We start from the raw sequence: 26623 nt of genomic DNA on the forward strand, positions 1-26623 counted from the left end.
ATAATCTATTGGGATCTGATTCCATTCTTCCAAAAAAATTTTCCTTTAGCATTGGTCGCGATGTGGGATGCCTTTTTCCGACCTTCTTTTTCAAATACGCCCACACATTCTCTATAGGGTTGATATCCGGGCTCTGGGCTGGAGTCTCAATCACCTTACCGCAATTATAGAGCGTCCACATTCGTACACTGTCAGCCTTATGTTTTGGGTCGTTGTCTTGGTAAAACTTAAAGCTGCGCCCAAAACGAAATGTGTTCGCGCTGTTTACCAAATTTGTTTTTAAAATGTCAAGATATTGTTTAGCATCCATCGTATTTTCGATAAATACTATATCACCCACTCCTTTGCTTGAGATGCACCCCCACACCATGACGGACAGCTTGCCGAATCTTACAATCGGTATTATGTTTTTATTTTGTAGGGCACACAACGGTTTTCGCCACACTCGGTTGGGTCCTTCGTTATAATGTAACATTATTTTCGACTCGTCACAAAAAATCACGTCGTTCCAATAGCTTGGGGGCTCATCCAAAAGAGTTTGAGCGAATGAAAGACGCTTTTCAACATTTTGTTTTGATAACAGGGGTTTCTTTCTAGCTACTCGGGATGTGAAATTATGGCTCCTAATAGTTCTGCGAATAGTTTCATGAGAAACATCCACTCCACATTCTTCCCTTACCTCCTCAGCCAGTTTTCTTGTTGAGATCATGGGGTTCTGGTATACTTTTTTCTTTATAATCCGAATAGCTCTGTTTCAGAGCTTACCCGGCCGACCATTTACTGGCTTATTTTCGAGCCTATTCTCTTTTTTTGTCCGACTTATTATATTTTGGACACTTCTTATATTTAATTTAAACATATTTGCAATGTCCGAAGTCCTTTTCCCAATGGTATGGCTGTAATATACCAATTGGGGTCACATCAAAAGAAACTCTTTTGCCCGGCATTGTAAAACACTTATTTATACGACTATTATCGTCTGTAAGTACGGAGAGCTGACATTGAAATGCTCAAAATGCATATTAATATCATCTAGTCGATCCTAAAAGTCAACTTGTCCGTACAAGCATATGCAAAATTCGAGAAAACTCCAGAAATGTAAAAACGAAAACACTTATTTGACAGTGGAGAATAAGTAGACTTTTTTGTTTTTGTTATAACTTTTTTTATAGTTGGAAAATTTATGTTTTGTTTTTTGTGTATTCTTAAGAAAAACATGAATAATATAAAATTAAAAAAATCTTTCTCAAAACTTATGGCAAAGTGGTTTTTTTTAATAAGAATGGGAAATTTATAAAAAAATCTTCACGCGAAAACACTTTTGTGACAAATTGTATATACTAAATGGGGTTTGCAAGTGCTTTCTTCGACTTCTTGCCCTTTTATTAAATGAAAATCAGGTATGTATATTTATTTTTTTCCAACAGTGATGTTTTTAAACTTTTTTAATCAGAGGGTCGGTGATGGGTTAAAATTGTTGTTTTGCAGCCAACATCAATTTTGCGATTCGAAAACAACTCGCACGCACACTCCAAAGAACAAAGACAGAGAGAGAGAGAGAGAGAGAGAGGGAGAGAGCTTGGGTCCCAAGTGGCTCTCCCCGATCTTTCCAGTTGGTTATCACGAAAAACAACATTCGCACTGCAGTGGAGAGCAAACGTATTCAAAGTCAGGTTCGATGGCCCGTTTTTTCGCTCTCAAAGTCAGTTCAATTTGTTTGCTCAGCGGCGAAGATCGCGAGTTGCGGAAAGTAATTGGCGAAAATTAACACAATCAACCGGTTGTCCAGATTGTTGTTTAGTACATTATCTACAAAATCGAATATGCCGCTGAACATAAAGAAAGTTCTGGTCTGCGATGCAGTGGACAAATCCTGCGTGGAGCTGCTGGTACAGCACGGAATTAATGTAAGTTTTCTAAATCCCCTGACGTGACAAGCGATTATGTGCAAAAGCTTACACCCATACAAGTGCTCAGCAGTACAGTACTCTCTCCGATTAACAAACTGTCAATATATTTACATACCTCAGTTAAGTTAAACATAAATTTAAAGTCAGTAATAAAGTATTATTAAACTTAAATGGTCTGAATATTTTTCTACTTCACCTCACTTTTAGATTGTTTAAAATATTTTTTTTACAATAAATAACCCTACATTAATTTGTACAAATTATTTTTGTTTTTATTCAATAAAACGCCAACCAAATCAACATAAAAATAACAATATGATATTACAAATATTTATAATAAAAAAAAAACAGTTCAAAGAATTTAAATAATTAAAAATGGCATTACATGTAGTTCTACATTCCTAGTCCTCACTGTAAAGATGTAAGCATGTTAAAGTGTTTACAAGTCGGCAAGCAGAAAATACTTGCATTTAATTGATTACACAATTTAATCAACGTTGTTGACCATTTCTTTTTTTGTTTCTGACAAGGTTACCTACAAGCTAAAACTCCCCGTGGAGGAATTGTGTCAGGAAGTTAAGGTAAGTGGCTTTGGGATTGCAGCAGTGGTTAATTTACAAATGAAAAAGATAACCCAAAGTAAACAAAAGCTCTCCTAACGATTCAAGTGCGGTTTTAAAACACGTGCGCTGAATTAGAGGTGATAAGTGCATTTTACATTTACACACTTGTGTGCGAGTATAGGTAACATGTAATATTTCAATCAGTCTGTTGCTAAGCCATTAATAACTTAATATAAAGATAAGCGCCACTAGTTGTTATTGGCAGTCTGTTATTATTTCACTCAATTTGAAATTAATTAAAAATGTATTACTACACTTGAGGTCATTTGCAACATAGGCAATAAATATTACAATCTCTAAGTAAACGGATTATTGAATAAACAATTTTTAAATACTGTTTTTCAATAACAATTGTCAATTAAATCATATTGGATATTGCTTTAAGTCAAGCTGACTAACAGAGTTTTTGTTTAATTTCCTCTGAAGCAATTTAACGCGTTATTGTTTTGATTTTGTTTTTATATGCAAAATGTTGTTTTCATTTTAAGCAATAATGTTTTTTCTACTATTTCTAACTATTCATATCAGTTTAAGCACGTAGCAAAACTGCACAATTTTATTTGATTTTGAGGGAGATGGTTTTAGTTGTTGATTTTACAATTGCGCAAAAAACTCAAAGGGTCGAAAAAACACTTGAAAAGTGTTGTTGGCTTTATGTGAAGAGCAAAACAATTTAGGATTTGCATGTTTTTCATTTGCAAACCAGTAATTGGTAAACAATTTAAACAATGTAAACGTCTGTGACCCTATTTTTCAAAAGAGCAAATTGTAAACAAATTTAATGCGATTAAATGCATATTCGTTTTACAAAAAAATATGCTCATTTGTTTTCCACGAGACCCACTCTAAAGTTTGCCGCGCTAGACACTGTTATCACCACTTAATCGAGTAATTCTTATCAAATCAACTGCCGATCAGACGATGGTGCCCCAACATTAAAAATATTGTTGACAGCGAAACCGAAAATGACTGGAAATGGTCAATAAATGGAACCAGAAACTTTTACGGCAGGCCAATACAAGATACAACGGTTTTACTTCAGCAGGTGTTAAGGGGTATCAATTCCACATTTTAAGAAAAACAGTAATGAGCCCAATCAATGGTTTGGTGAATTAAAGGCCAATATTTATACTTACTCAGTTGCTAATTATCATTTTATGCCGCTTTCAGAAATACGATGCTGCCATCGTTCGCTCGGATACAAAAATAACCGCGGAAGTTCTGGCCGCCGGATCCGGGAGTCTGAAGGTTGTTGGCCGCGCGGGAGCCGGAGTAGACAACATCGATGTCCCTGCAGCCACGGCGCATAATGTCGTTGTCCTGAAGTAAGTGCTCCCTAATCCCCAAGTGCATTGCTCGGCGGGAAAAAGGATTGTTTGAAACACTGTGAAGAGTTATTATTTATTATTGGTTCAAGTTAAAAGGCTGTTGTTGATAATTACACAAGTTGTTCGGATTTTAGAATAGAATAGAAAAAAGAAAAAGCATAACAATCATGGATGATAAACTAAAATAGGGTAATTATGTACATATAAATTTTTGGATATATGTATTATATATAAATTTTTTTTGAACCAAGATCAATCAATCAAGAAAAACACATTTTTAAAAATAAGACATTAAAAAACTCACTTATAAAACAAGCATATTTTGTAAACAAAATTTGCAACATATTGCTGTTAACACATTTTTTTTTTAAATATTTTTTTTACCTTAAATCTTGGTTAACTTTTAATAGGGTAATGAAACTCAGTGTCCCAACCTAAATACTAATTTTTTTTGCAAATCTTAAATTATATCATATATATTTTTGACTTCCACCTAGTTTTAGTACATACGTTTAATATGTTATATGACGTTATTAACTTAGGTAGCAATTTAAGATAATCTGCATATATATTATTTATTGAGAAATACCGAAAATATCCATAACAATAAGCGCATTGAAAGGTTGTTGCATAGTGTAAGCCTCGATGGCCCTTCGCCCGAATAATTATGCGCATTCTGAGTCGCGGGATTGGCAGTCGCCATCGCATCAGAGCCCTCTTTGTTCGACGGAGCCGTGACTTGGGTCAATTGACGCCGTTTGACACGCATAATTAAGGGACGACGAGTGTCAATTGGGGAGATGGATAACGAGGGAGGTGGCAAAGGGGGTTCCTTCGGGTCGAAGGATTGCGGGTTGGTCGCGACAATGTCAGATGGCCCACCGCATTGCCAAGGATACGGAGGAAAGCGCGAAAATTGCCATATTTCGCCCACACACACTCCCTCCGCTTCTTTTTTCCTTGAAGGGCATTTGCATAATGCTGTCTAGTCACAACAAACGCCACCTCTTGCCCACAAAAAACATAGAAGAGGAGAACCCACTGTCTATGGAGGCATTTAGGGAATGTTTAACTAAACTCTCGTCGCTTTCAGCACTCCGGGTGGCAATTCTATTTCGGCCTGTGAGCTGACGTGCATCCTAATTGGCTCCCTGGCCCGGCCCGTCGTCCCCGCAGGCCAGAGCATGAAGGAGGGTCGCTGGGACAGGAAGCTCTACTCGGGCACCGAGCTCTATGGAAAAACCCTGGCGGTCCTTGGACTGGGACGCATTGGTCGCGAGGTCGCCATTCGCATGAAGACCTGGGGCATGAGGGTACGGATAAGGATTGTGTTTACTTCACGTGATATTCTAATCGAACCTTGAGTGTTTTGCAGATTATCGGATACGATCCCATCACCACGGAGGCGGAGGCCAAGGCGGCGGGCATCGAGAAGATGACGCTCGAGGAGATCTGGCCACTGGCGGATTACATAACCGTGCACACGCCGCTCATTCCGGCAACCAGAAGTGAGTTAAGCTTTTATTGTGAATCGCAAGAACTTTTGATTGATTTATTGATAGGATAATATATTAGGTTTTTAAACTGCTTTAATACTCTTGGCACGTGCTGAGAAACGAGTTCGGTCTTTTGAGCCTCTTCGTTTAAGTTAGTTGTTTTCAATACTTTATCTATTATCTTTAATTCTAGATTAAATAAACAAAAGCAAAATGTTCAGGACCAAGAAAAAAAATAATTTTTTGAAGATATGTTACCTTTTAAATAAATAAAACATTTTAAGCTTGGGATTAAGAGTGCGATTAAGCTTGCACTTAGGTTTATGTGAAAAATGTGTTTATTATCGTTGCATTTATAAAAATCAAAATGGAAATGCACAGAAGACATGTTTACATAGTTTATACTTTTCTGTGATTGTTTTAAAATCCAAGGATGTCTTTCTTTTAAATCTTTGCAGATCTCATATCTTCGGAGACTCTGGCCAAGTGCAAACAGGGCGTAAAAGTGGTGAACGTGGCCCGTGGCGGCATTGTGGATGAACAGGCGGTGCTCGATGGCCTTGAAAGCGGCAAAGTGGCAGGAGCGGCCTTCGATGTTTATCCGGAGGAGCCGCCAAAGTCTGCGGTCACCAAGGCCCTCATCGCTCATCCCAAGGTGGTGGCCACGCCCCATTTGGGGGCCAGTACAGCGGAGGCGCAGGTTCGCGTGGCCGTCGAGGTGGCAGAGCAGTTTATCGCCCTCAATGGAACCTCGCCAAAGTACACCAGTTATGCGGGTGTCATCAACAAAGATGCTCTCGCCCACTATCAGTAAACCAGTCGAATTTTGCAAAGCCCAAGCACATTATAAACTCCCTTGCATAAGTTTACAATAGCCATTGTAAATACAAATAAGAACAAACAATAATAAACACTACAAACTATCTTTCATATCATTGCAATATTTTTATTTAAAAGCAAAGCTAACTGCTTTTTATTTCGAACGGAACAAAAATGTAAATCATATCCTCCTGCTAAACATGTGCTTTTGTTAACAAGATGAATAAGTCGGCATCAAAATACAGAAATCAAAGACTGCATGACATTTATTGGCACTGAAAATAACTGGTGGTCTTCAGTAACTTTTAATTAACAAATATTTTATAGAAAGAAACAAATATTATGTGGCTTTGGAGTAGGTAGGTTTCCATCTCACAGTACCACATAAAAACCTTTGGTAAAACACCGAAAACAGTTCAAGAGAAAGTTTTAGGTTGTGTTTATTTTGCAATTTATTAAAAAGTACAGCTTGCATAAATCCTTCCAACTGAAATGGTTGCAGTTGATTCACTGGGACTTCTATATACCAAAGGTGATATGTTAATACGCTCGAGTTTAAAATTAAAGTCCATTATTATTCTGTATTGGTAGTTGCAGCCTGAGGAATAACAAAATCAACTGAGTTAGGGGATCAAGAAACGGAAGTTATGCTTCTTTATTGCTTTAGTGCTTGTTTTAATTGTTTGCCGAGCAGTTTTGCCAAAAAGTTTCGCCAGTCATGTCGTCGCCTTAAATATTCAGCATCTCAATTTGAATTCCAGGTTTTTTTATAACAAAGAGCTTGAAATTTGCTACACTATGATTGCCCGATGGAAAAGAATTTTTCTGTTCTCAATAGACAGATTTATTATTCGTACAATGTAGTGTATATATAAATTTTGCATACAAATTTTTCAGCAAAATCAATTCCCAAGGGGTTGAAAAAGTTATTCACAAATGTGTTTAAAGGCATTTCTTTTACTTTTTCTTATTGCAAAGAGAAATTCGTGACAAATATGAAACGATTTTATTTTAAAGCGGACATCAAATTCAGTAAAGAAATACGAATTTCGAAATGATTTTAATGTTAAAGCGGACATGGCTTTAATAAATAATTACGCAAATAAATAACTGCGAAATGACATCTTAAGTGAGGTAAATATATTCATTTAAGTCGGCGAATGCAGGACTCATTTCCGCATGTCCTGGCTGCATTTCAGCTGAAAGGAGCCTTCTTCTGTCGATGCATAATTTATTATTCAGAGGAAGCGAAAACGCGCCGGCAATTTTGTATTGTCATATGCAATCCAGCTCGCCAGCTCAAAGGGTAATGTGAATCGTCATGGACCCATTGTCAACCATTTCTGGACAGAATACAAAGGAGTAAGGAGTAACCAGCCATTGCCAACGAGGAACAGGAGTCCCTCGTCGAAAGCTTAAATTAAATTTTCATTTCAATCAGCTTACGTGTCGGCTCAACTCGAATTAAATTGAAAGCTACCATTGAAATTGAACTTGGCCTTTTACAACATTCTAGACCAAATGGATAGCCACGTATTCCAATGAAAGTGTATAAGTGATAAAATATTGTTGATACAGTTGACAACTGAACTTGAACGTTTCACACATAAAACCCTTTGTCAAATTGTATTTCTATTTATGGACATTATATTAGGTGTGATAGAATTTGTCAGTTAAACCTTATTAGCCACATTAGACTGATACGCACTGTGGGCTATTGAGTTTCTTGGAATGTGCATCGGTATTCAGTTGCAAATTACCTTTCACGAAGCAATTGAAAACAAAAGCCCAGACAGGTGCTAAGCAAATGTGAATTTCATTCGTAATAAGTTATGTGATGCCATTTGAGAAGCCCGAGGCAATTTAATTAGAAACTCAAGCGCATGGATATATGTAATTGTACAACGCAATTAATGCTAAGAGGTAAGCAACTTTGAATTGCCACACTTTTCAGTAAAACACCCTGCAAATTTGCGTTTGGATTTTGGTTAAAAGTCCTAAATATACCTCTAGTGGTTAGCCAAATTCGGATTATGTTAAGAAGCTTTAAAATCGCCAATGAAATTTAAATTTCGCTGTCCTTGAACTTGAAATTCTGCATCGCATTTGATAAAGGGTGTCCCTTTTATTGCATTAAGTGTGATGCAAAAGCAAATAATTATTATAAAAATTCAATGACGGATAAACAAACCAAACCAGTTCAACTATTAAATATGTCGATTTAAGTTTTAAAGGCAATCTTTTTGTCAAGTTTCGTTACGTATTTACAAACACGGAACAACAAACAAACCCTTTTCGAATCAAAGGCATCTAAATATAAACAAAATTAAGCTCCTTGATCTATTGGAATGCTCCTGGATCATTAGTTCTAAAAACCCTTAAGCCGGTTACACAATCTGACAAGACAAAAACAAAAGTTTTTACCCATAATTGACTGTCAGACAGAATGTATGGGGAAGTATTATTGCCGTTTGCGAAGCTAAATTGCTTCAATGATGAGAATCAGGAACAGAAAAATAATGTGCTCGACGGCAGGAAAGATAAACCACTTGACGTGACCCGAAAAACTGGGAGTCCGAGGCTGAGATTCAGACAAGTCATCGTTTGGGGTCACTCTAAATTTACAACGAATGATTTTTGGCTGCCAAGGAAGCTGCCAGGAACAAATAAACAAAAGTCCTCGACATCCTGTCCAACTGACCAGCAGCTGGAGGAGGAAAGGCCCCGGGACACTTGTGTCCACTTGTTCCGCTTTTGATCCCCGGGCTCCGATGATTTTGTCATTCATAGACCACTTAATTTTGGCGCGTCCATTCTGCTCCCCCACATCCCCAAAACTACCCAAAACAGCTCCCCTTTTCCCGATCCGGAACCGAAACGAATCCCGCCGAAGGACACGAATCACGAAGGCTATAAAAGCAGGACCACTGGCGAAACGAAACGCAGTTGTTTAAGGACTACGGGCGTGTTAACTTGCCGGAACGGAATACGGAGAATCCGAGCAACAAGTTGAATTTCAAACGGAGTAATACGAACACCTGTTGGGATCAGGTATTAAGGACAAAGGATTTGGTCAAACAAATGACTGTCGGTCGCCAGTGCAGCAGACCATGTGAAAATCCCTGACCATTAAGTGCTCCAAAGTCGGCTTGTCAAATCGTCAGTGCTTGTGTCCCGGTGTCAGTTTCGTGGAAAATAAAACTTTATTGCCGTCGAGAATGCCAGGCTTTTCCGCCTCCACCGCTGCATTCTCCTGCATCTTCGTCCTTCTCAACTGTCAGCGGAGCAATCCCATGGCCTCCGGAGCGGCTGCCTCCACGCGCCGTCTATCGGACACAATAAATATCGGATTCCTCGCGGAATACTCCCAGATGCGGGTAAGTAACCGGATCAGGGGCCGTAAAATATTTCACTTTTCTCATAACATTTTAAACAATTTTACGAGTTTTATTTAAAAGTCATACAGTTCATTGTGTCCCTACTTTTACATTACAGTCGAAAATTAAGGGTTAGTTTGTGATAAAAAATGAACATTAAAATCTTAAAAAAAACTCTTAGAACGAACTTTTTGTTTTAATATAAAAGTCATTTAATTACCCCAATATAAAAATACATTTTTTCAATCATAAAAGTAGAAACATAATTTCTACTTTTTAATAATTTTAAATTAAATCTAAAAACTGCGGATGTCGTGGCAAAATTCACAGTTCGCATTTAAATGATATGTTGAATGTATAATTTCCACGAATTAAAAAAAGATAAACACAAGTTATATTTGGTTCTTCACCCCCTCGGGACTTAAAATTATCAAGAAATTATCGAAAAATAATTGTAAATGCTACCGGTACTAATTGTGTATGTGCATGCATAAAATATCAACCTGTCAAATTTGCAATTCAAATGCCAATCTCATTTTGGAGCACAAGTCAACACATTATGTCCCAAAAATATCACGAAATTTATGGCTCATCGCAGTGATTGAAGGGACTTTTGTGTTGCCCCAATCAAACACATCGTGCGTCCCTTGAGGCATTTGTCGATAATACCCTAACAATGGTGGTTATGTTTAATTGCTGATCGATTTATTGAAGAAATTATCACATATGATAAATCATTAAAATAATAGGTAATTAATATATTACGAACCGATTAAACAAAATCGCAACAGAAAATGTATTTTGATGTTTCAAATATTTTCTTTTTAAGTGAAAAAGAGGTTACATGAAATTAACTACATTTTATAACATGATTAAAAATATGCTATTTAAATCCATTTAAAATATTTATTAAATCTATAAAAAGAAAAACACTTTAGACTACGTATTAAACAATGCAATGTTATTTCAGGTAAGGGTTTCTCATACTTCAAAGTATTTTTTTTTATTTTGCATTGATTTGCTGATGTTTTTTCAAAGAGGATTGACAGCGGTCATCGGACCTGTGCTAGGAAAATAATGGAGATAAATGCATTTTTTTATTTCCTATTGATAGCCTAGTAATCCAATAAAAGCTGTGTCCTTTATTCCGAATTTAATTGGAACCCGGAAAAAAACGAACAATACGTCTAATAGTGTGCGTATGGTTCTCGTTTATCTGACTGACTGCCTAACGAAATAGAAAGCTTAAAAGCAAATCCATCACGAGTCCTTTTGAGCTTCATAAATTGGCTAAAGCCAACGATTCACATCTTTTTTCGTCCCTTCTCATTTTCTTTCGTAAGTAAATGCGGATCATAGAAATATATTCAGTTTTATGTAAGCTGACAAGGGTTCCTCAATGATTTGTTTGTGCGAATAGATAAATAAATATGGACTTTGGTTTCAATTAAATCTGATACTATATTTATTCAAAGCTATTGGTTTTTCTTAACGCAACTTTCTTTCGTAATATTTCGATTGCAAGAGCAGATAAATATAATAAAATCGACAACGGCAACTGATATTTTATTTATTTATCACGCATAGTGGCAATAAGTCAACGTTATAAATTAATAATATGTTCTCCTTTTGTATCCTCGTAAGTTTTATTTATCCCCATAGGGCCATTTTATGCCTGATTTAATTGACTTTAATGAAATTAAAAACGACAAACGCTGTGCTTCTTCAAAAATATTTTTATTTAGTCAAAGTCCCGAAAATCTTTTAAAATTCAATAACTAAATAAAAATGTACTTCAAATATTTACGTTGACGCTCAGGTATTTTCTAAAGCCGCTGTTAAAGAAAAGCAAGGTAAAGCAACTCCTCTTATTTCTTTTTAGAAAGTAAAAGGAAATGCACTTTAATTAAAGGAACTTTAATTAAAACACTACAACTTCTTGTTTCACCTTCATTAGAGCCACCTTTAACTTTTAAACTTAAAGAACACAATATTGTCGCGTGTGCACAAAAAAACTTTTTTGACACAGTTTAAGCAGCGATTACTTCTAAGAAATTCTAAGTCAAGATTTTCTTTTGTTTTCTTCTTTCATTCACGTTGCGGATTCACCCACTTTAAGTTTATATAATTAATTATAATTAAAATTAAAAACAAAAGTAATAATTTTTTAAGTGTATTGAAAGCCTAAGTAAATGTCATAGGTAACCTAGAAATTACTTACTTCAAAATCTGTGTAAATTTAGCTGCCGGAATATTCCGACTTCATATTATCAACTACAGAAGTCAATAATATAGTGTGTTTATTAAGTACTCGTTACTTGGCGCAGTTTAAACAGTAATTAATTTTGATAAGCTGTATCTGTAATCTTTTCTACTGGAATATTCCAAAGCCGATGCTTTAAATTCGAGGAACTATAGCAACCAATACTTCTTCAATTTTGGTGAAGTTAATTTTCCAAAGCCACATTTAAGCAGGGAATATTTAAAAATGGTTTTATGCTCACATGCCTTCTTTAATTGCTTTAATCTGGCAGCTTAAACTTCAACAACTTTTGGAGGTTACTATGACAGCTGCACCCTTAATTTATATACATACTTCCTTGGTAATTTTTTCCCTTATATTAAAAAAGGGCAGGAGAGTAATTTTATTTCGAAACTTTTAACAAAGTCTTGGAAGTACACATTTTCAAAAGACGCAACTACAATGTATTCCGTAATTGGTAATTAGCTTCACTTAATGAGACAGATAACTGATAATGATAGCTAATAAAGGCAACTATAAATACAATATAGGGATGTTACAAGAATGTAGTAATTTTCGTTTTTTTAATGTTTTAGGATTGCTGAAAAGAATTTCTGTTTCAATCGTATCTTAAATAAAATTGTTAAAACTTTTCCGGTCAACTGCAATCTTTACATACTTTTACCATTTGTCATAACAATTCAAACAAAAACATTTAATTACTTTCCAGAGGATAAATATAGACATTTCTTGGGAATGCGTACCTTTCGTCGTTTTAAATTCCCCGAACGAAAATAAAGCAGGTGTAAAATGAGGCTATGGGGAAAAATTAAACTTCCGAGAATAACAATTAAGAGAAGGCAACACAATACATTTTCTGCAAAATGCGATGACTTATGACTTTTAGTGGCATAAATCTCTTGACCATTATTTATTAAGATCAAAATATCATTTAAGCTGCGAGTTTTAATAAAAGCCAATGGCTTTCATGGTATCGGTTTTAATCAGTAGGTATTCATAATTATTTATCTTCTTGCTAAGAAAAATCATGTAGGAATCATTGCCATTTCAAAATGTATAAATAAATTCAGATTTTTACTATAGATCAAATATACATAAATTCATGAAATGATTCTTTTAAATTAGGATTCCATTTTTATACAAATTTTAGGAAGCTTCGTAAGAGAGATTACAATTTTGTGAACTAACGAGTATATACATACATGCAGCCTAAATCCAATCACGCGTTCACTATCATTTCGAAGCCGAGCAGAGCGTTGATTCCTTGGGCGTAGGCCCTTAGTTCGTGGTTCCTGTTCCGAATGTACCGGGCTCCCTGCATCCGGAGGTTGAGCCCCACTGCCGCCACAAAGGAGGCGATGGCCAGGACCATCTGGTAGTTCCAAAACAGAACGGCCACGATGGCGAAGAGCAGGAAGTGGTCCGCCCCGAGGCAGGATTCCTTCCTCAGGCACTCCCACAGGTGCAAGGGGAAGAGCGCGAGTCCCTGGAGCACCTTCATGCACCACGGCAGCAGCATCACGGGACTGCTCCTCTGCCACACGGACAGACCGGAGCTGCGGAGTCTGGAGAGGAATCCCCCGGGGGATCCCTTGGTGCGAAGGTAGATCAGTCCGTACCCGTAGAACAGGGCACCCATGGCAAACACGGAATACAGAGGACTGCAGGCCAAGTCCCTTGGCTTGGCCACCAGGTAAACTCGGGTTACGGATCGCTGGAGCTCCGCGGATTTTTCAACCTGAATTTTAACCTCAAGCATCGACAGCATTAAAGTCATCTGCATCACGCTAAAAATACAAAGGCAGCGGTTCGAACGTATAAAGCTGCGAATACGTTCACGCATTTTATCAGCGACCAAAATAAAAATATGAATTTTTTTGAGGGGCTTAATCCGGACAGGTATCGAAACGGTTCCTTGAACTAAAGCACCACCGCCTGGTGATGATAAAATAAAAGCGGTGAAAACTTCGAACAAAACATTTTTCACACCTACATTTTGCATAATGGCGAATAAACCACAAAGGCATGTAAACTATATTTCAAAATACGTTTTAATAATGTATGGAGTTTGAAAACATATTCACTCATCCCCGTGTCAGCCAAATGGTTTCCCTTTGAAACCCTAATCCATTAAAACAGTTTGTATAATGGTTGTATTTCATTTTTGATAATTATGCCAATCAAAATCAAGACTAAAATTGTGGCCATTGCCCAACAATTTCTATCAAAATTAATTAAACATTTATGGTGTCAAAAATGGGTTTGTCATTTGACAAATTATGCTTGGTTGACTGCAGTTGTGATTTACCAAAGAATAATAATAAAATTGCAAGGTAAATGAAAACATGTTGTAACCCCATTCCATCATAAGAATTACAAGTACACAAAATTTGGTAAAGAGGAAAATGGAGTACTTTGGGCTTGTTTCTTAACAAACAAATGAAAAATGAGTAAAGAGCACCTATTGTTTTTTATAATTAAAATCCACCCAAGAGTAAAGAGCTCCAAGGATTTTCGTACTTGTTGCTATTAAGAGACTTCCGTATATGGATATCAAAATACATACTGAGAATTTTGCGTAGGCAGAAAATGTGGAAGGCACTTATATCAACCATTTTTAAAGGGAAAGTGTGGGAGGAAGCTTTAATTACAGTAGCTGTTGATTAATTACTTTCTGTGCTTGCTAATGGAAATAAGTACTTAACCGATTTCTTGATGAATGAAATGTAATTTGCAAGAAATAAAAACACTTAGGTTAATTCATAAAGTACCTCTTGAAATACATTGATCTTAATAATACACAATCTTAAAACTCATCTCAAAGGAATGTGGTCTTTACTATAATAGGCGTTTGTTTATACACTTACTTCACTTACTTTATTGTTTTTTGTTATATAAAAATAGGAAACTGGCCCCCTAGTTTCACTTCAAAAATTTAAATAACCATTGGCTGTGCACATTTTCATAAGATGAAACTACAATGTATTTCGTAATTGGCAATTAATAACATTAATTGAGATTAATTTCTGATAATGAAGGTTAATGAAGTCGCATTAAACACACAATAGGAATGTTAAAAGAATGTAAATATTTCAAAATGGAACGTTTAATAAAAACGTTTATTTTTATTTGGTCAGTATGAAAATAATATCTCACAAATTTGTAGCAGGTTCGATTTACACGCACAAGAAGCCTTCAACTTATGGACTACAATAATCAATATTACGTTTACTTTTAAAGCTTCCTATAAAAATTCCACCGTGATTTTCAAAATTGTTGACTTAAGTGTCTACAACATTTCCTGCCTACGCAAAATTCGCAATAAGGATTTTGACAACCATACGCGAGTCTGTTTATATAACAAAAAGAGGGAAATCATTCGGTTTTTATTCTCTTGAATTGTTTTTAATAAGAAATTATGAGACCTTTTAGGACCATTTTTTCCTCCTTTGACCTGTTTTTTGCATCTTTTTAAAGATATCATAGTTGTGTTTCGGAAAACGAATTTATTTCAATTACCTTCGACGTTAATTACTCTTGAGATATTTATAATTGCCTCAAACAGCAATCTTGAGTAGCCAATCAATGAAAGGCTATCACAATGCCGAAAACAATTCATTTTGATTCGATTAAAATTTTCAGGCATTCTCCGCAAAGATATTATGCATTTTAATTGACTTAATCACCATAAATAATTATTTAAGTTAAATCATTAGATCGTTTACTGCGTTGGCGGAATGTTTTGGGAAATAAATCTGAATTACAATTATTCTTCCTGGGACAAATCGAATTTTTTTCTGACTTAAAGTTCGCTATCATGAAATTGGTTGTACTTGGTTTAAAATTTGTAAAGCTGCGTTTTTTTCACTAGCAATTTTTTTATTTAAGGAACAGTTCCGATAACTGTCCAGATTAAACCCCTCAAAAAAAATATTTTTTATTTATTTTGGTCGCTGACAAAATGCGTGAACGTATCCGCAGCTTTATACGTTCGAACCGCTGCCTTTGTATTTTCAGCGTGATGCAGATGACTTTAATGCTGTCGATGCTAGAGGTTAAAATTCAGGTCGAAAAATCCGCGGAGCTCCAGCGATCCGTAACCCGAGTTTACCTGGTGGCCAAGCCAAGTGACTTGGCCTGCAGTCCTCTGTACTCCGTGTTTGCCATGGGTGCCCTGTTCTACGGGTACGGCTTGATCTACCTTCGCACCAAGGGATCCCCCGGGGGATTCCTCTGCAGACTCCGCAGCTCCGGTCTGTCCGTGTGGCAGAGGAGCAGTCCCGTGATGCTGCTGCCGTGGTGCATGAAGGTGCTCCAGGGACTCGCGCTCTTCCCCTTGCACCTGTGGGAGTGCCTGAGGAAGGAATCCTGCCTCGGGGCGGACCACTTCCTGCTCTTCGCCACCGTGGCCGTCCTGTTCTGGAACTACCAGATGATCCTGGCCATCGCCTCCTTTGTGGCGGCAGTGAGGCTCAACCTCCGGATGCAGGGAGCCCGGTACATTCGGAACAGGAACCACGAACTAAACGCCTACGCCCAAGGAATCAACGCTCTGCTCGGCTTCGAGATGATAGTGGGAACGCATGAGGGAACATAACAACTAAATTATTATGATTCATTATGATTCCGAGCATCTAAATTATTAAGATTCATTTTGATTCTTGAATGGGAATACCTATCAACTAATTCTCTAAATTGTATATTCAGTCCAAATCTTAAGAATTTGAAATTTTATGTACAGTCTTAACATAAATTGAAGTACAAGTGTTTATTTTATTTTTTCATAACCAATGCATTTTTTAATGAAATTCGAGTTTAGAAAAGTTAATATGGAGAAATCTCCCCTTGAAGCTTATTATAGTTTTATTTTACCTTGCTGCTTGTTTCCTTGACAATTGTTTTTTTTTCAGCAATGAATGTAATTAATGTCCTCTATAAACAACACCTTCTGTGCACAGGTGCAATTAAATAATGTTACTAAAATGAAAACATGAAAAGTTGACTCATAATATTTACCTGCCATTATACAGTGTGAACATAAAATGCTACTATTCTAATTAGTTCTCAAGTGTTCCACAGAATGCCAAGAATTTTCCTTGCATTTTTATTAAAAATTCCTGAGAGATTCCTAAATCAGCCGCCAGCCTCAAGGATGAAGCCATGTGTAAATGTTAGTTGTTTTGAATTGCGTTACTATGTTTTGCTTGGGTCCTTTACCGCTGGAACAACATGCATAAATTAAGTGCATCGCACAATGAAAAGCACTTTCGAGATACTTGTTTTCACCTTAATTATCCACTACCCATCGCAGACCTCTAATTTGCTTACTTTATATCAGGTGACTCTGGGCGGACTACCACTGGCCATCGAGGATGTGAACAAAAACCCAAATCTTTTGCCCGGAAAGAAGTTGGCCTTTAAGCCGGTGGACATTGGCCACAAAATGAGCGCCTACCGCGTGAAGCCTTTAAGGTAAATCACTCAATTATCTCAAAATTAAATAACTTCGGCATTCCCGCCTGGGTAAATTGGCCAATTCTGGTTATTCTGTTTCCAGGGCGATGACTCAAATGCGGGAAACTGGCGTGACAGCATTTATTGGCCCAGACGAGAGCTGCACCACGGAGGCCCTATTGGCTTCCGCCTGGAACACCCCGATGCTCTCCTTTGTGAGTAGCCCATTACTCGAATCTGGGTCACCCAGTCTTCAGTTCAAGAATTGAATACCTGGCTTTCGCATAAGCGAGTCTGTTTTGTCAGAGGTTACGGAGATTGCTTCTGCCGTGGGGATTGTTTCACAATTTATTTTGCCTTCACCATAAAATGTGCTCTAAGCTTTGGTGGCAGAAACAGAAAAGGCCAATATAACAGACTTATTGAGATATAAAGCTTAAAACTTAATTGCTCGGTTGATGTGTACTTTGTTTTCGTTGTACCATTTTTGAAAAGGTGGCATTTGGCTTAACAAAAACAAAGGTGATTAAAAAATATGAAAAGCAAAACATTTGCACAACAATTAATTCAGATATTAAATTAGATCGTTTTCTTAATATCTCGCATGCGAATATAAGGAATTTTAATTGGGGAGCTTAAATTAGAAATCTCTTTAAACCTATTTCTACAATTTCTTAAGGAATTTAAAGCATTACATTCAACAAAAGACTGCCTGTTTTGCCACAGGTTGCTGAGATAACTCAGCCTGAGTAATATGATTCACGATTATTTGCCCGTTGCCGTAATAAGAAAACGCCACAAAATGGCCAATCGACACTTAAAAACTTATGTTCAAGTCAAGCACATATAGACGTCATAAACAGTCTTGAGTCTTTTCAAAGAACTTTAAAACTACACTGCCAAGTTGACATCTATTCTCGTTTACTTTGGCAATTGCTTGTGAAAGTACTATAGACGCATATGAAATCGACAAATAAGAAACACAAAATTAATTTTCAATAAGAAATTGAATTAACTTTTTAAACAATATTTTCTTGTGTCCTCTGCAGAAATGCTCCGATTCAATAGTCTCAAACAAAAGTACTTTTCATACTTTTGCAAGAACTTTGGCTCCAGCCTCCAAGGTAATTTCTATAACTATACACTGTGCTTTGTTTATTAAATTATCTCACATTTTTCAAGGTTTCCAAAAGTGTAATAAGCCTTCTGAACGCCTTTCACTGGAACAAATTCGCCATAGTGGTTAGCTCAAAACCCATTTGGGGTTCAGATGTTGCTCGTGCCATTCAGGTGAGTGTAATGCCCTCATTATCCTTGCTGATTAACAATTATGCGGAATAGGAATTGGCGGAGGCAAGAAATTTTACCATCACCCACTTCAAATACATTTCCGACTACATTCCGACCACCAAAACCCTTTCGCAGATTGATAAAATTATTGAGGAAACTTATTCAACAACTCGAAGTAAGAATTCGTTTAACATGTTTTTAATACACAGTACGTTTTATTGTTAAAATAAAATAGAGTTAACAAGCTTAAATTTGTATAGAAAATATTCATTATTTTATTATTCAAAAATATATGTATAATAGTTGCGTATAAAAAATTGACATTAAACTAAATTGCCTAAAATAAAATACTACTGGCTCCCAGTGCTCTATTTTATTTAATTTTATTTTTGACTTGCACTTTGCAATATTTATCGATATTTTTCTAATGTTATACCCAAACAGTATATGTATTCATTGGGGAGCACATTGCAATGGTGGACTTCGTTCGGGGCCTCCAGAATCGACGGCTTCTCGAGAGCGGGGACTACATCGTGGTTTCCGTGGACGACGAGATCTACGACTCCAACCGGAGGGTTAACATTATGGAACGTAGTAAGTGGATTGTGCGGATCGGCGGCCCGGATCGTGCGGATAGAGTTCTAATGCATGCACCATCTTTTCCAGATTATTTAGATCCTTATATTAGAAAAGAAAAGAGCAAATCACTGGACAAAATCTCATTTCGTTCAGTTATAAAAATAAGCATGACATATCCACAAAACCCCCATATTCGGTAATTTATCTGACTCTTAGTTATCTAACTGTGCGTATTTTTGTTGCGTCTTTCTAACAATCGTTAATTGATCTTTAAGCTGATGTTTTTCCAAGATCACTTGGGCTTTTTCTTTTGGTAAAAGTAGTAGCTATTATCAAGCATGGAGTTAAAGTTTATTAAGGAGATATAAAGATGTCGGATTTCCAAAGAATTCAAACTCAATTTTATGTTTTTAAATTCAAAAGCCAAGTTTGGAAAACATTAGGAACTTCCTGAAAAAATATATTTTTACTTTGGTTTATCCTTAAAATCTTTGAATAAGTTCACGTTAACCATTTGCATGCGAAATAAATCTTTTAAACTATACATTTTAACTCAGTTTATTTATGCTTACAGCGATATTTGTTCAAAAATAAAAGACTATGCTCGAAAAACCCCATTTCTGGTGCCATATCATCAACGCGTGTTCGACAACATATCGGTAGGAAAATGTGAGATTATATAAGTGGTCTTTGTTTTTTTTAATAAATGGTTTCTGTAAATTTTTATATATATTTTCCTTAATCTTTTATTGAAAAGGTTCCCATATATGGTCTACATCTCTACGATAGTGTTATGATATATGTTCGGGCCATCTCAGAAGTTCTAAAACTAGGCGGTGACATATACGATGGGAACTTAGTAATGAGTCACATTTTTAATAGGTCATATCATTCAATACAGGGATTTGATGTGAGTATAATTTAAAACGAATTTGAACCTGGTTGAAATTATATTTTAATTTTATTAAATTAGTTATTGTACTTCTTACAACCTGAAATGTGATTTTTGATTTTTAAAGGTCTATATCGATTCGAATGGCGATGCTGAGGGAAATTACACAGTCATAACTCTGCAAAATGATTTGGGCAGTGGAACCTCATTGGGATCTCTCGCAAAAATGTCCATGCAACCAGTTGGGTTTTTTGCCTACGACAAGAACTCCTTAATACCGGTTAGATCTTTATAGACATATATTTAACTATGCTACATATATAAATCCTATTTTCTTTAGGAATTCCGCTACATAAAAAATGATAGACCTATTCAGTGGTTAAATGGGCGTCCTCCGCTTGCAGAACCTCTGTGTGGTTTTCATGGCGAATTGTGTCCTCGGAAAAAACTTGACTGGCGGTATTTGGTTTCTGGTCCATTAAGTGCCCTCGTCGTTTTGGTGGCCATTGGTCTGCTGATTAAGTATACATAATATACCTTACTCTATCTATTATTTTAATTAATTTAAATTTTTTAGGCACTATCGCTATGAACAAACTCTGGCAGGACTTTTGTGGAAGGTTGATATGAAGGAAGTTACCGTTATTAATATGGGAGAGTACAACAACCCCAGTAATAAGAATATAGTATGTATCCCTTTATAAGAATTAAAAAAAATACTTTTGTGACAAGTTTAGACAACAGATATTATAAATATGAAAATCACTCCTAATTACAGTTTCAAATCTGCCGTCAAAGCATTTTGGTAGTTGGTGAACCCAGCAAAAGGTCCTTCACAAATATAGGTAAGTTAAAATGACTAAATTGGATAATTATAATATTACGTTTTCATTATAGTAAAATATTTTAATTAATATAATATTTTCTTATCGAGCAGCTCTTTTTCGTGGCAGTATTGTGGCCATGAAAAAGATTCACAAGAAAAGCGTGGATATCACCCGATCGATTCGCAAGGAACTAAAACTCATGCGAGAGGTAGATCAAAATAATCTATATCTATGTTATCTTTACTCAAAAGAGTATTTTTAAGGTGCGACATGAAAACATCATTAATTTTATTGGAGCCTCAACCGATCATGGATCAGTGATAATCTTTACTACTTATTGTGCACGAGGAAGTTTGGAGGATGTGTTGGCCAACGATGATTTGCATTTGGACCACATGTTTATCTCCTCATTGGTTTCCGATATCCTAAAAGGAATGATATATCTGCACGACTCGGAAATTATATCTCATGGAAACCTGCGATCCAGCAATTGTCTCATTGACTCCCGTTGGGTTTGCCAAATCTCTGACTTTGGACTCCACGAATTAAAATCTGGACAAGAGGAGCCCAACAAGTAATTTAATTTACTGAATAATTTTTTTTACAAAAGCTATCCCAAATGATTTTATTTTTATAGAGTCAACAAAAGGGAAAATGTTAGAAAATCCTTGCAAAAATATAAACAAGTTTACATCGCAATAATAAATAATTTCTCTATTTTGATGACGTTTGCAGGAGTGAATTGGAAGTGAAACGTGCTATCTGCATGGCGCCGGAGCTTTTAAGGGATGCCTTTCGTCCTGCACGCGGATCCCAGAAGGGGGATGTCTACTCCTTCGGGATTCTCCTCTACGAGATGATTGGCCGCAAAGGTCCTTGGGGGGACACCGCCTACTCAAAAGAGGGTGGGTCCCGTTACTTGGGCAATTAGCAACCAATTACTAAACAATAATTTATTTACTCTGTAGAAATTATTCAGTTTGTCAAGTGCCCAGAGCTGCTGCAGCACGGCGTTTTTCGACCGGCTCTGACGCACACTCATTTGGACATTCCCGACTATATCCGTAAATGTCTGTGTCAATGCTGGGACGAAGATCCGGAGAATAGGCCCGATATCAGACTAGTTCGCATACATCTAAAGGAACTTCAAGCTGGCTTGTGAGTAATATTCGTTTTTGAAAACAATAAAGAATATCAGGAGAATATTATTTTACCAAAATTAATTTTCAAACTAAACATATTTTATTTCGTTTTTTTTACAAGTGCATTTGTAAGAATTTGAAATATTTTCCGGCATTATATTTTAGGATCAAAATGTGTTTAATAATTTAAAATATATTTATTTAATATATACCCATACTCAATTCAATACAGAAAACCCAACATATTTGACAATATGCTCTTGATAATGGAGAAATATGCTTACAACCTTGAAGGTTTAGTTCAAGAACGAACTAATTTACTATACGAAGAGAAAAAGAAAACCGACATGCTTTTATATCAGATGCTGCCTAGGTAAAATGTTAAATTTATTTTAAAACTAATAAAAACATATGAGTTCCTATTTCTTAAAGACCTGTAGCTGAGCTTTTAAAACGAGGAGATCCTGTAGAGGCGGAATGTTTCGATTGTGTGACAATATTATTCAGTGATATTGTGGGATTTACCGAACTCTGCACCACTAGCACTCCATTTGAAGTGGTGGAAATGCTGAACGATTGGTATACCTGCTGCGATTCAATTATATCCAACTACGATGTCTATAAGGTTAGCTTAAGGTACTAACAAAATGTTGTGAAAATGTAATTGGATGGTTTTTCTTCTCAGGTTGAAACAATTGGAGATGCTTATATGGTTGTATCCGGATTGCCATTGAAAAACGGGAATCGCCATGCAGGAGAAATCGCCTCCTTGGCTCTTCATCTCTTGGAAACGGTGGGAAATCTGAAAATACGACACAAGCCCACCGAGACAGTGAAGCTACGCATTGGAGTTCACTCGGGTCCTTGTGCAGCTGGAGTTGTGGGTCAGAAGGTATGGCAAATAATGGATTTATTTACTTAAATAAGTAATGGATGTATTCTTATATATTCTTAGTGCAAAATGTATTATAATCTCCAATAGTTAAGTTAATTTAGATTTTTTTTTGTGTATATTAGATGCCCAGGTATTGTCTTTTCGGGGACACTGTCAACACAGCTTCTAGGATGGAAAGCACTGGCGATTCCATGAAAATCCACATATCCGAGGTCACCTACCAACTGCTGCAGTTATTTGGTGGCTATGTCTGCATCGAAAGAGGAATGACCAGCATTAAGGTAATAAAAACCTAATATTTTGAGAAAATTATATTAAAACCTTAACCTTCAGGGCAAGGGCGACATGAGAACCTATTGGCTGACAAAACGTCAACAATCCGAACTAACTCCGGATCTCATTAGCACAGTGGATGCGTTGGATAGTTATTGCTCCGTGGGAAGGGAAATTATTGATCACTCTGTATACCAATATTGCAACCAAGCTCCGAAGAACTACAAATTGGGATCCTGCAATTGTGACACCAAGTGTTTATATAGCCGGCGATCGGATGATAATGTTGCCCATGGCACCCCGGAATTTCCGAAAATTAGTGAGCCCACGCAGGTCAACTGCAATCAATTATGTGTCTGTCGCTTGAACAGCAGCCAAGTGTTCAACAATCGAAGTCCTCGATCCGCTCCAAGCATAACATTTAGACTATAAGTATTCAATTATATTAAATGTAAGATTCTTCATAGTTACGTTTGAGATGTAGTGATTATTAAACTAGAATTATGCATTGACGTCCAATAATGTTTACATATTGTAGAGAATGCCGCACTTGCTTAAATTCTAATGACCTACCTAAATTTTTATGTAAATATGTTTAGAAATGCTGAAGCTTATATTTACAAACATTTTAAAAATCTGTATTTACAACGTATTTTTTATTTATACAATATTTTAAAAGGAAAATTAAAATATGTCCGTCCAGTTATTAAGATATGTCCACCTTTAATATAAAATTTAGTTTGTCATTACAATTTTTGTGGGTGTGGCAAATAAATAATCTTCCAAATATATTTACTTGTGAAATAAATTCTGCGTTTATTATGTCGACCTTTTGTCTATGTTTACTTTAAATTTTAAGTTTTTTGGAAATTGTTTTTCAAGTTCTGCCAGCATTCGTAGTAAGCTGCATCTAGTTTCTGGCAGGTTTCCTCGCCCCATTTGGTCACAGCCAAACTCAGGGAAGACTCAAACATAAAGGCCTTTGAAGATGGAGGAGTTAGAGTTCGTTAGCGATATAAAAGATTTCTTAGCTTTCAAATTACCTGAGTTCCTTCAGCCACTCGTTCTGGGACCAATTTAGCATTGGAGGCACCCTCAAAACACTTTACATCTGGACCATGAGGGGTCATAATCGAATGGAGAGTTGCCCCTCCAGCAGCAAAGCCATCCTCCTTGGCCTCGTATTTGCCCAGGATCAGGCCCATGAACTCACTCATGCAGTTTCCTAAAGGAATACATTATTCATTTTAAGTAAAAGAAATAATAATATAGCTAAGAAATAAACTTACTATGGTAATAAGGTGGCCGGAAAGTGTGCTCCTGTACAGACCAACGTGGTGGGAAGATCACAAAGTCGGCTATGGCTGTTCCAGCCCTCAAGCTCGGACAGGTGAGTACGGTAAAAATACTCGGATCACAATGATCAAAGCTCACCGAGTTGATCACCATAAACTTGGAAAGATCGTACTTAAAGGGCACGTAGTTTCCATGCCAAGCCACCACATCGAATACAGTATGATTTTGTTTGGCCACAAAGAGGCTTCCTTGGAATTTAGAAATAGCCTGAAAATCTTCGCAAAATAGTTTATTATTATTAAAATTTAATTTTATAATTAATAGTTAGTAATATTTACCTTTAACGTCTTGATCATCGAACCAGGCCACAGGAGTTTCAAAGTCTCTGGGATTGGCCAAGCCATTAGCACCAATGGGACCCAAATCCGGTAAAACGAAGTGGCCATCATAAACTTCCAGGATGTAACCCCTTAACAGAATATAATTAATATAAGCAGGCGATTTTGCTAATTTAAATGAGCAGATATTAAATGAATATTATACTGACCTGGAGGGAGAATTCACATTAATAGCAAACCGAATGCCTTGAGGTATAACGCAAATTTCGTTGGGAGCCACGGTCATTCTTCCAAACTCCGTTTTTATATCCAATATTCCTTGCTGGGGAACTGATTATAAATATAAACATTCATTGAGTATTAAAAATAGTTACTGTATTATAGGAATAATTCTTACCAATCAAGAAATCGCCATCACTATTGTAGAAAGCCGAGTTATCCATGGATATGTCGCAGGAGTAGATGTGTATGGCAAGACCATGACGAGATCTGGGATCTCCGGCACCACAAACCGTATGCAAACCTTCCACAAAGTCTACTGGTTTTCCATCCTTTGGTGGCAGATCAAAGGGTTTCCACCGAAGCTGATCACAAATTAAATCGATAAAATTCTGTTTCATATTGATACTGTAACATAATATTCACCTGATTTGGGTTCGGTGGCTGTTCATCCCAGTTTTGTCTAAAGTACTTGGCCCCCTTGAAGGGTTGGAATGGAAGGTGCACAGCAGAAGGTAACTTCCTGTAGAGCCAGGTTCGCACATTCTCGGTCCTCGGAGCTGTGAAGGCACTTCCCGAAAGCTGTTCCGCATACAACTTATAGGGACAAACCTGAGGTGAGTTCTGTCCAACTGGCAGGGAGTTGGGATACCGCTCATCCTCGGATGAAAAGTGGGACCCAAAGCCAGACAGGTACTAAAAAAATTAAGATACCGGCATTACACATATATGAATTGAGCTTTAGAATAATTTTTAAAAATGTTAAGCTGCCATTAAGTTTTCATTACCTAAACATTAAAATTTTAACATTATTATTCTTTCAAGAACTTCGCTATCTGATAAGTTTTATTCAAGCAAACACTGGATAAAAGATTTTTGACCTAGAAAGCAGATAGCAAATTTTAATAAATAAGAACTTTAGTCTTTATCTAAATAACAACAAACCTTGAACCTAATAAACCGGTACAAGACTATTAAATAATTCCACTTGTTTTTTTATATTCAAAGACAAGAATTTAAGATAAAACCGAGCGTGAACGTAACCCGACCAACTTGGGTCTAAAAAATATTAGGATATTAGGATATCATTACAAAATTATTTTAAAGAAAATTGTTTAAGTATTTATTTCACTTAGTATTTATTTCACTTTTCGTTGTTTAAGTTTCTACTTTTATAGAGCACAAATAAAACCATTTTTTCCTTTACACTATACCACTCTCATATTTTGCAATTTGTTGTCATCGATTTTGCTTGTATCTTCAATATAGTTTGTTGCCATTATAAAACCTTCCATTTGCACTATGCCACTTGTCTCTTTTGCATATTTAACAGTTAAGGATATTTTATAGCTTCAGTAGGTTTGCTGCCATTATAAATCCTTTTAGATACCTCGATTTAATTCACTAAAACACATTTTTGCAGAAGGGTTACCTTATATTGCGACATGTGTGATCCTCTGGCGGTTAAAATTATCACTGAAGTTCGCCGCTGATAGTCGAGCCCATTTATATATGCTCGATCCAGTCAGGCCACTGGTTCTCCACCGGGTGTTTTGAATACTGGCCGGAGAAACTAGTCGCCGAGAAAAGGCCAGTCCCCTA

At 36.5% G+C, this 26623-nt stretch overlaps 5 protein-coding genes across 7 annotated transcripts; 3 read left to right on the forward strand and 2 right to left on the reverse strand.

Annotated features, from left to right (window-relative positions):
• The first annotated feature begins 1700 nt into the window (after positions 1-1700).
• Positions 1701-6287, forward strand: LOC108100085 (D-3-phosphoglycerate dehydrogenase). Its single transcript, XM_017203828.2, has 6 exons — positions 1701-1907; positions 2441-2491; positions 3704-3858; positions 4955-5174; positions 5237-5369; positions 5816-6287. The coding sequence occupies exons 1-6, from the start codon at positions 1824-1826 to the stop codon at positions 6169-6171; spliced, it is 999 nt and encodes a 332-aa protein (XP_017059317.1). The 5' UTR covers positions 1701-1823; the 3' UTR covers positions 6172-6287.
• Positions 6288-9394: 3107 nt separating this feature from the next.
• On the forward strand, positions 9395-23689 carry LOC108100083 (guanylate cyclase 32E). Of its 2 annotated transcripts, XM_017203825.2 has the most exons (23): positions 9395-9553; positions 17155-17288; positions 17374-17485; positions 18320-18394; positions 18453-18560; positions 18612-18735; positions 19005-19154; positions 19227-19335; positions 19714-19798; positions 19897-20049; positions 20159-20311; positions 20372-20553; positions 20609-20717; positions 20810-20876; positions 20969-21066; positions 21122-21432; positions 21594-21763; positions 21827-22016; positions 22233-22373; positions 22433-22625; positions 22686-22892; positions 23018-23176; positions 23229-23689. In XM_017203825.2, the coding sequence occupies exons 1-23, from the start codon at positions 9395-9397 to the stop codon at positions 23598-23600; spliced, it is 3561 nt and encodes a 1186-aa protein (XP_017059314.2). In that variant the 3' UTR covers positions 23601-23689. The 2 variants fall into 2 exon arrangements, with proteins under 2 accessions (XP_017059314.2, XP_017059315.2); XM_017203826.2 differs by lacking the exon at positions 19227-19335 and having other exon boundaries at positions 19005-19158.
• LOC108100087 lies at positions 12856-13727 on the reverse strand. The gene has a single exon (XM_017203830.2). The coding sequence runs from the start codon at positions 13657-13659 to the stop codon at positions 13036-13038; it is 624 nt and encodes a 207-aa protein (XP_017059319.1). The 5' UTR covers positions 13660-13727; the 3' UTR covers positions 12856-13035.
• LOC108100086 lies at positions 15729-16569 on the forward strand. Its single transcript, XM_017203829.2, has one exon. The coding sequence runs from the start codon at positions 15778-15780 to the stop codon at positions 16411-16413; it is 636 nt and encodes a 211-aa protein (XP_017059318.1). The 5' UTR covers positions 15729-15777; the 3' UTR covers positions 16414-16569.
• A 95-nt stretch (positions 23690-23784) lies between the features above and the next one.
• LOC108100084 (homogentisate 1,2-dioxygenase) lies at positions 23785-26514 on the reverse strand. Of its 2 annotated transcripts, XR_001771969.1 has the most exons (9): positions 26454-26514; positions 25448-25717; positions 25200-25386; positions 25012-25132; positions 24803-24933; positions 24458-24739; positions 24212-24393; positions 23965-24148; positions 23785-23889 (listed from the first exon to the last, which is right to left on the reverse strand). XR_001771969.1 is itself a non-coding variant. In XM_017203827.2 (8 exons), exons 1-8 carry the CDS (start codon positions 26466-26468, stop codon positions 24023-24025), a joined length of 1314 nt encoding a protein of 437 aa, XP_017059316.1. In that variant the 5' UTR covers positions 26469-26514; the 3' UTR covers positions 23960-24022. The 2 variants fall into 2 exon arrangements, 1 of the variants encoding a protein (XP_017059316.1); XM_017203827.2 differs by lacking the exon at positions 23785-23889 and having other exon boundaries at positions 23960-24148.
• Positions 26515-26623: the final 109 nt, after the last annotated feature.

The sequence above is a fragment of the Drosophila ficusphila genome, unplaced genomic scaffold (assembly GCF_018152265.1).
Source record: "Drosophila ficusphila isolate 14025-0441.05 unplaced genomic scaffold, ASM1815226v1 contig_855, whole genome shotgun sequence".
In the NCBI taxonomy this organism is placed as follows: Eukaryota; Metazoa; Arthropoda; class Insecta; order Diptera; family Drosophilidae; genus Drosophila; species Drosophila ficusphila.